The sequence below is a fragment of the Magallana gigas genome, chromosome 7 (genome assembly GCF_963853765.1).
Source record: "Magallana gigas chromosome 7, xbMagGiga1.1, whole genome shotgun sequence".
In the NCBI taxonomy this organism is placed as follows: Eukaryota; Metazoa; Mollusca; class Bivalvia; order Ostreida; family Ostreidae; genus Magallana; species Magallana gigas.
Window position 1 is genome coordinate 27,879,797 of NC_088859.1, and position 10,120 is coordinate 27,889,916.

At 33.4% G+C, this 10,120-nt stretch overlaps 1 protein-coding gene across 1 annotated transcript; it reads left to right on the forward strand.

Moving 5' to 3' along the window:
• Positions 1 to 1,370: 1,370 nt before the first annotated feature.
• On the forward strand, positions 1,371 to 5,507 carry LOC117684868 (phosphoglucomutase-like). The gene is made up of 4 exons (XM_066065300.1): positions 1,371 to 1,710; positions 2,070 to 2,232; positions 3,049 to 3,309; positions 5,145 to 5,507. The coding sequence occupies exons 1-4, from the start codon at positions 1,693 to 1,695 to the stop codon at positions 5,192 to 5,194; spliced, it is 492 nt and encodes a 163-aa protein (XP_065921372.1). The 5' UTR covers positions 1,371 to 1,692; the 3' UTR covers positions 5,195 to 5,507.
• The last annotated feature ends 4,613 nt before the right edge of the window (positions 5,508 to 10,120 follow it).

The window sequence follows — 10,120 nt, forward strand, 5'->3', positions numbered from 1 at the left end:
TGATGGTTTTTTTTTTTTAAAACCATTTAAAACAATATATATTTAACGAATCATTGATTTTTAACCTGTAGGTATGTTCAATACTTGGAATATGTTGACTCAAATAGGCGTATAAGTATCAAAACCTGCAAATACTGTCATTTTTTAAACTTCAAGGCATTATCTTTCATAGAGTGGGTCTGTGCTCCATATTTTTCTCATAATCTAATTAAGGTCTATTGGAAAACAAACCGATTTCAATCAACAAAAACGTGGAGAGATGACCCGCTATACATTAAAAATATCATTTTGTATCCCAACAATTGAACATTTTGAAAAAATAATACAAGTCCGGTAGTTCGTGGCCTTAATCACACATAATATTTAAAAAGCCGACTTTGCTGTGTCTGAAATGGCTCAGTGGTTAGAGTACCTGGCATAAGCTAACCTTATATATCTAGGGTTTTTATGTTACGGGTTCAATACCACCAAAATTTCCAACAATTGTTTTTTTCTTATTTTTTGTTAAATATATTAAAAACTGACTATAGTTAGAAATTTTGCTTTTGCAAAGTTGTATTATAATATATTTGAATAGATTTAATTAATTGGGGGAAAATAAATTCAAAATTGTATTTCACTACTAAACCGAATGGGCATTTGCGCCATCTTATTCCCCCAAAAATGTGTAAACTTGAATTTATAAATTTATAAAGAATTTCCCTCCATTTTTTAAATATTTTGTTTGAGATGATATTTTCTTGAGTTTGAAATATAAGAAGTTTCACTTTAACAAATCGAATGCTAATACAAATATTAGATATTTCTTCATTAATTATTGTTTATTTACAGTATTTGAGGATTTCTAAAATTATGATAGGGTTTTACCAATGCTAATTTATGACCTGATTCATATTTTTTGTCCGGGGGGGGGGGGGGGGGGTATTATTGATATTTTTTCAATGTGAGTGAAATGGATCGAATATTAAGTTTAAAATTTTTAGGGAGTCCGGTTCCCCTACACCCTCTAGATTCATGCATGTGACTTTTTCCCCAACAAACATTATCAAAAATTTTAGATTAACCTAAAAAAAATTTGAATTTTGAAGAAGTTGCCCCTCCCCTTCATTAGAGCATGTAAAATATAAAAGGAAAGTTAACAAAATTGACGGTAAAACAGACGTTTTAAATACTTTGAAACCACTGACCCCCCATTCATTAGCAGATTGGCAAATATTTATTTTCTTGAGTGTGTGAGCGGGGGGGGGGGGGGCTCTCTCCCGTTCCCTGATGCTACGTGTCTGTCATTCTAAGAGAATGCATCTCTTTAATTAATTAAAAATGCTTGTTTTGATTTGAGGGGGTGAGAAGGATTTATTCCGGAATAAGATTATCCAGTTTTGTTCTCTTCAAACACTCACATTTATACTGCGTGACACATTTCCTGCAGACGGCAGAGAGGTGACTGTCAAGGCCAGCTTCCACGATACTGTATGCGGCAATGTCATACTCATCAACAACAGTTTCATCTTCCCCGATAGAGGGATAGAAGCCGGGGACGAGCGGACTAAGGAAAGCTGTCAAAAAAATAACACGGAAAATTTTGTGCAGAGTATACTGGAAGGGGGGTTAAGTAAAATAGAGGGTTCGACTCTAGTCATCGGAGGCGATGGACGATACTATGAAAAGGAGGCAACATTGCTCATCATTAAAATGTGTGCAGCAAATGGGGTATGTCTTGGTTATACTTGACAAGCTGCAGAACTATTTGCCTTAGTATATTGGGAGCTATTAACAATTTTTAACGTTAATTGTATAGATATATATTGCAAAAGGCTAGATAAATTGAAATCAAATATAAATAAATGAAAAACTAGCTCGCATAAAAATGCACTGTTTTACTAAAAGACTATTTTAAAAAGTTATATTTTGTCAAAATTGGAAGATACAAAAGCACTTTGAAATTTTATATATAAGCTGCAAGCATACATTAATCCATTAATTTTATTTTTTAGATAAGAATCTTCATGAACTTTGAATAGCATGGGTTGGTAAGATATTGCTCAATTTTCTCTGGCATTTTACTTCAGGTGTCTAAAGTAATAGTTGCTCAGAATGGTTTAATGTCAACGCCAGCAGTATCCTGTGTCATTCGTAAATACAAAACTAATGGTGGAATTATTTTGACTGCAAGTCACAATCCTGGGGGCCCAGATGCTGATTTTGGCATAAAGTTCAACACTGAAAATGGGGGTAATGCATTCTAATAGCAACACAATGTATCAAGAATTATCTCAACTCAAAGCATTTTTTTTTCTACATAGCCTTGAGTTAGAGTCAAATGAAGTCAAAATTAGAAATGAACCATTTGCGGTTTAAAACTTGAAATGACATAATTTTTCAAATTTTATTTAGAACTTCAATTTGTGTGTGGTAAAGACTTTATATCTTTCTCTGTGAGATATTAGAATGATTTAACCTTCAAGACTTGAGTTAAAACTATGGATGAAGTTTAATAAGAGCAGTAGTGCAGAAAAAGGGATAAAAGTACTCTTGCATAGAGAATAATTATGTATCCGTATCTCTTCAAGTTTGGAATGAAAACTCTATTAACTGATTGAGTTTTCTTCAAGAAGTTTGAAATTAGTTTTGACTTGGCTTAATAGGTATTTAATACACTGATTGACTTTGAATAGATATATGGAAAATGAAAACCGGTAGGGGGCTAATAAAAATATAAATCTGAGGAGTTAGAAGATTGATGAATTTATTTTATATAGAGATATAAAGGATAAATTGATAATTGTAAATTAGGTGACCATTTGTCACCAGGTTAACAGATGTGTAACAGGTGGTAAAAAGTCAGTCTCAAAGGGGACTCGAACTCAGGGCCTCTGACGTAACGTGTCGGCGCTCTTAACACTAAGCTACTGAGACCCAATGTATTAAATGACAGTCACACACCTCAGACACTTGTTAACTCAGTGACATACAATTTTAACAATTTATGCTTGCAGAATTTTATTGATCATTTTAAAGAAATCCATTTTTTTAAAAATTCTATTATAGGTCCAGCTCCAGAAAATGTAACAGACAAAATATTTGAAAGAACAAAAAGCATCAGTCAGTACAAGATTTGTCCCGATTTGAATGCTGATATCTCCAAAGTTGGCCTTTCTACTTACACGGTTGATGGTATAGAGTTCAGTGTTCAGGTCATAGACTCTGTGTTGGATTATGTGGAGTACATGAAGGAAATATTCGACTTCCCTGCTCTGAAAAACTACCTGTCCACAGGGAAACAAGTGCTTATTGATGCAATGAATGGAGGTCAGTTCTGAATGATTCTTACATAGAATGATTGTTCTTTGCTAAAATGCTATCCATAGATAATGAATCAATGAACAGATATATCTCAGATTGTGAGTTAAATAGTACATGTAGTTGCATGCTTGTTGTTTCTAAAGTAACATTTTTTATTTACCTGCTTAGTGTATTTTATGAATATCAAATTATGTAGAACATGCAAGAGGGTAAATGTATATTGATGAAATTCTAAAATTTAAATTAGAAGCTTTTAGAGTTTATTTCACTTTTGCCCAAAAATATTTCATTTATTGCAATGGTCTGATGATATTATGTCACAGAAAGTAATACATCTAGATGGCTTGCATATAGAGTTATCTCTCTTTGCTCATGCTTACTGTAAAACAATATTCTGCAGCAAGGACTTTAGGAGTAATTGTGCATTTACTGCCATTTAGAACATCTAAATGTAGCTTGATGTGGCTAAAAATGTGTAATAACTTGAAAAAAAGTAAGGAATTACCACAAGAAACATAAATAATTGTGCAATCATGGTAACAAGAGAGCCGGCAAAATGTTACTTGAAATAAAGGTTATCAAATTAAGTATTTACATGTAATTTCATAATTTCAAGCCATTTAAAGTTGAGCATGTTGCTATATATACAGTAAGATTTAAATTAAAACCATGTAAAGAAATATTGTTAAATCTTTTCTGGGAATTTACGTGTAACTCAAGAGATAGAATTGATAGTTGGTTTGCCAATTAGTATGTTTGCATGTATGCGTGGAACATCAGGCACGTAGCATCGTTTTTTGAAAGTGGGGGGGCAAGACTCATCCAAAAAATCTTGACAAGCAAAAAAAAAAAAGGGGGGGGGGGAGGGTGTAGTATATAGCTTCAATTTCAATCCTAGTTCCCTTATTTTCATATTAATTTTTTCAATGCTCCCAAAAAAGTGGGGGGGGGGGGACCCATAGAGCTATAGAAGGAAAATCCTTTATGAATCATGTTGAGTAATATTTAAAAAAGAATTACGCCATCAAACTTTACGATGCATTATGCATCAGTATGCATCAGTAATTGAAATATTTCTAAAAATAATTGTATCCAAAACGTTTTTTAACAAACAAATAATTACACCCGAAGATTGTAAAGTCGGCGCTTGATCCCAAGCGCTACCGCTGTAGAAATGCCGCGTAGTTTGGTAAACATGACAATGACTGCGAACAAATCTTATTCAACTCTGGCATACATACATGTAAGACAACAAAAAATATCTGAATTATACGTATTGATGATGAGATTGTGTTTAGGTCCATACATTGTATCACTCCCATTTTGCCAAAATAAGTGCACAGAAGGGTTGACTAATATCATCTCCAAAAAATGCAAGTCATATAAATGAAAATAAGTATCCCTCTCCGCCTTGTCACATTAATTTTTGATGATTACCATCCAGTTGTCAATCAAAGTGTCGATCGATTTATTGTAGGAGAATACTGACGTCTTAATTTTGGAGTCATATGCTGACACGTTCTCTGTCATGATGAAGTTTTGTCTGTTGTTAATAAAAATAGGCAATTTTACTCTAACTATTTAAAGCACGTGACATACACATGCTAGTATAATAAGCCTCATATGATATGAGTAATCAATATCAGTTATGTGTCAAGATGGTTGAAATGCTTCAATGTCCCATTTGATATGACAAAACTTACATGTAACCCTAGTTTTAATTAAAGTTTCAATTAAAAAAATATCTAAGAGAAATAACGCCCGTCGAAGCATGGAGTAGTGCATTTTGGACACATCTATTTTGTAAAGGTAATTAATTGCATTTTTTTTAAATTTACCAGAAGGAAGAGGAACAAGAATCCCCAGTGCCAATAATGAAGGAAAAGGGTGACCACAAAACAGTGAAGGATAAGAAGGATCATCACCACCACCACAAGGATAAAAACACACACATCCCGAGGATCACCACAAGGCCCCTCATCATGGCGACGGACACGGGAACGGCGCGAATACGAGTCCCGCACATGCGGCTAACACGTGTCGTCAGAGGACTTTCTCACACAGGGATACCTCGCATTCGATCTCTTCCAGTAAAGGAAGCCATGCCAAGCACCCCACCAAAGACCACGACCGCCATAGCGTGGCTACTTCCGGTGACCAGTTGCCGCAACTAGATGTCAAGTATGAAAATACCTACAAAATGAGCCCCGATGCCAAATTTAGGGAATCGTCTATACGAAGCATTATATCGGAGGTTTTAGAAGAAAATATCAAATCCATAACAACCTACGATTCTTCAGTTTTAGGGGGGAAATGCAAATTAACCTGTGATGTCATCAAAGAAAGAGTAAAGCAGCTGAACATAACGCGATACAAGATAATCGCTTCTGTGATTGCGGCTCAGAAAGGAAGCCAAAGCATGGTAGTGACGTCACGATGTCTTTGGGACCAAAAGAACGATAACTATGCTTCAGTTAAAGTAGAATTGGGTGAATTCTATGTCGTAGGAACGGTTTACGTGGTATACGCAGAGTAATGTGTTCATGTAGCTCCTTAACAATTGCTTGTATAGATATATAACGCATTCTACGAGTACATGTATTTATTGAAAGTGCTATTTGTTTGAATTTTTCTATAAAAATACCAAAAACAGTATCCCGGTTTCGTTAAAATTATTATGAAAAATGGTGAGGAGATCCGAGCTTTTTTTAAAGCAAATAACATGAAGAACACACATACAATACCTCACATTAAACAGGTCGGGTACACTACCTTATATGGATAGCATTATTAAAGACGTGCCAGTATTTTCGTCAAACAGATTCTCCAATCCAGTGAATGAGTTGCAATGCATGACGGTCTACAACGTGTTTACGAATCAACAGACGCACGTGGTTTTTGTCTGTTTTATTCACAATATTTAATTGCTTGCCGGAATGTTTGTGCATCTTGATTTTTACTTTAGAAGGTAAAAAAGGAAAGATTACGTACCATTAACTTTGTTCCATGCTGACATTGAAAAATATTGTTGTTTTAGTTGATCAATTGTTGTTTCAAAAATGATCAGTATCAAACGACTGACAAACATACGCATACAAGTACAAACATGTTTTGATAAAAAAAAAATGCACAGTTGTGTATTTGTGACTTTATCATTGTGCACTAGAAATAAATACAGGTATTATAAACTGTACATTTTTAACATACGTGAATAGCCACGGTAGTAGAAATGCACAAATATACAAACGCAGAAGCGCAAGCTGTGCAGCATATAGTATTTTGTCCGTTAAGCATTCTGATGAATGTCCCTGAAGAAACTATCAACGCGCATTCTTATAATGTTGTCTTAAATATGGGATATCACGTGAAAAAACGGTACTCGCTGCTTCTATTTCTATAGGACGTACCTCTCTTTTGAACATTGACAATGGGGTATTTAAATAGGTTGATATAAGTCCTCATATGCAATAGTTTTTAAATGTGAGCATAGAAATTGAAGTTCAGACATAATTGTCCATATTAATTTCATAGATTGTGAAAAATCATTCAAAATGAGTTTCCAAAGGACAATTCAAAATGGTATATATTTTCAATACGCTTTGTATACACTGAAACTTGTAGTAGCCCACAATGCCTTGCAACTCATTCACCTGATTGGTTTGTCGATAAAAGTAAACAGATAGCTAATTTAGTATGCAAATTTATGCAGACGTCACAAAATATAGTGGTCTCGACCTGTTAAACGACGACAAATATAAAACTTTTAAATATATCTGAAAAATTTATTTGATTCTCTTTATTTTCATATAATTTTATAAATGTTCATTGTTCGTATTTCTTTTTTTTTTTTTTTACCAGAAATTGAATAAAAGAAACATTTTGTAAAACGAATAACTTGAAATATGTTGATTCTGAATGCAAAACAAGTCCATGGTTAAGTTCAAGGATGCCGATTTCGGTTTTTTGCGGAAAAACTACAATAGCATAACTCTTTATTTTTTAACCATATGTAATTTAAACCAACTCTAGTTTATTTGCGAAGGTTCATGAAAATCGACCGTCTGGTTCTTTTTAGGGACCATCTCAAAATAGAGGTACATTTTCTATAGGAATATATAGGAAACTGTCATTTTCCGCACATCAAAGCAGTTTAAAAAAAATAACACAATAGCTTTTTTTCTCAAATTGTTATATATGATAAGTAATATCATTTCCTACCTTATATGTAAAAAATACAAAATTCTACCGTCTGGTTTTAAGTGGGGGCCATCTCAAAATATTAAAATGCACCAAATTTTGCTATATCTTTGGATCATCACGAATGATGATTGGTATAATGGATTCATTCCAAAAATAAGGAAAATGTCCTCGAGGATAGCATCATTCTGTATATAAAATTTCAACAGCGTACAATTTTTACTTTTTCTTTTATGTTATTTCTTAGAATTTACTCCTACAAAGCTTCATTTTATCACAACGTCATAAAAGCGCAATGGCAATGCTCCTCTACCGCACAACGTAAAAATCGTGTTAAAAATAAAACTTTCCTTTAAAAATGTAAATATTTTTATCTGTATTTTGTTTATTGTGTTCAATTTTATAAATGATATCGAAAAAAATTCATAAGAAGTATAAATCAACTGTATTATATTAGAATGCGCAAAAACAAGCGCAATGCAAATTAAAGTCGGCCTCCTTAAATATAAATATATATATATACATCTTCATGCAAGCAAAATAAAATATCATGTCAAAAGGCAATGGAATAAGTGCTGCTTTTGAAAGCAAACAACAATTTTCTTGACACAATCTTTGAACTATGGTCCATAAAAACGGGACAACATTCATTACAGGGGTTATTAAACTTTAAAAAGCAAAACAAACTTAGCTCAGAAGTTTAACAAATTAACAAGTTAAGTAGTTCTAAAACACGCTTTCCACCAATTGACTTCAAAATGTTGATTTATGACAATTTACTAGAATAAACAACAATTGATCGCACGCACCCGTACAGTAGACGACTTATAACTATCAGAGTATGTATGGAAACTAGCCCAAATTAATTTGGGGAATGGAGGGGGGAAAGGGGGGGGGGGCTAAACGACAAAAAAAGACAAATTTCAAAACAAACAATTTTAGTGATAAACTACTTCTTATATCCGTGAAGCCTCAATCTATCTTTTTTCGAATAACAAGTTCGAAAGATAATGTCATCTTTGAGTGATACGACAGACCATTGGGTCGTCTTGGGATCCAATGGCGATTTTTTTTTTCGCAAATAAACCGTGTTTGCGTTAAGAACCTCGACCCCAAATAAATGATAGCACGTAGTAATATATAGGTCTTGTAATTTTTCAAACATTTTAATATTGTCAAGTGAAGCAAACACCGAAGTAATGAATAAGACAATCTTTCACCAAACATTGATGTGTGTAAACTACTAGTGCGTGGGTATGGTACTTTGGTTGCAATAACATCATAACATACACCATAACACCTAATCTAATTAAATTGCATAACAATTGCATTACATGTACAACATTTTTTTTACAAGAGTTGAAGGCCCCCCCCCCCCTATAAAAACAACCAAAAACCAAAGCCGAAAAAAAAATCAAAATCACTGTTAATAAATCTTTTTAAAAAATCTAGCCACAAAAATGCCAGGAATTAGAAGTCTCAATGGAATTTCTGCTTCCGGTTTTGCTTGGAATTAAAAATTGCAACAAAAACCATAAAAACTAAATGCTCACTTTTGACAAGAAGGTGACCTTAAAGTTCAAAACTCCGATTGGAAGAAATGTATCTACGATTTTATTCATGCAACATACTATTAACGTAGTACACATGGCTGTGTATTCTATTCAGCGTCGGTGGAATATAGCATCTGCTAAATCAAGCAATGGATATATGTATAAGAAAAGGAACATTCAAGAATACGCCAATTCAAGTCCACGCTATCTCGTTGAAAAAACTTATTTTCCGCCAAATATAGTTCACGTCAAATATATTATGTTTAACGCATTAACGCACAAATGATTCACGAATTATTAAGACAATAGTTAAATCAGAAAAAGTATTCAGAAAAATGCATTTTGTCTGATCTTTAAACTAAGTTTAAAAGTAATCGAATGAATACAAATCCTATGAAACTAGCAATGTTTAAGTTTGAGATAATATTAGACTTTTGATAATGACCTTAAAAAAAACAGCAGAGGTTCTTACCTCTAGTCCGGATCAACTATTCAGTTTCAGGGCTGGATGGTTGTGGTCATTTTTACGCAATATTTATCTCCTTTATACGAAGAGCTTCATTCAAAGATATAGAAAAATATTCAAATTTTATAGTCAAACTGTTTGGGTTTTTTTTTTTATTTCAGATCTGATGGGTTTTTTGTTGACCATCTAACTAAATGGTTAACTTTGTAACTTACAAACAAAATGGTACATGTAGAACAGTCTTTTACAATGACCTAGGCGTTTAATTTGAAATTTGAACGATCAGCATATTCCTTTCGTCATGAAATAAAACACTATACAAACTACGATGGGTCAAACATTCGGACGACCGAGGGAGGAAGACTCACTGTACGATATTTACAACTACCAAGTATAATTTCCTCTGTTTCTTACGGAGAGTTATACTTTATTCATATATAGCTGTATAGAAACAGCCAGAATGAAAAAATTTACATAACCGGCCGCTAACGCGGGTTATGTATTTTTCCTGCAATGTTGCTACCTTCATATCCCGCAGGAATGTACTTTAAAAATATATAAAAATTCACGCCATGGCAGGCGTATTCATGAACATTGGTGG

What these genes read in the sequence shown, in the direction of transcription:
- LOC117684868 (XM_066065300.1), top strand. An exon ending in GTTCAACACTGAAAATGGGG is followed by an intron (nt 2,233 to 3,048) that starts GTAATGCATTCT and finishes ATTCTATTATAG; the next exon opens with GTCCAGCTCCAGAAAATGTA. An exon ending in TATTGATGCAATGAATGGAG is followed by an intron (nt 3,310 to 5,144) that starts GTCAGTTCTGAA and finishes TAAATTTACCAG; the next exon opens with AAGGAAGAGGAACAAGAATC.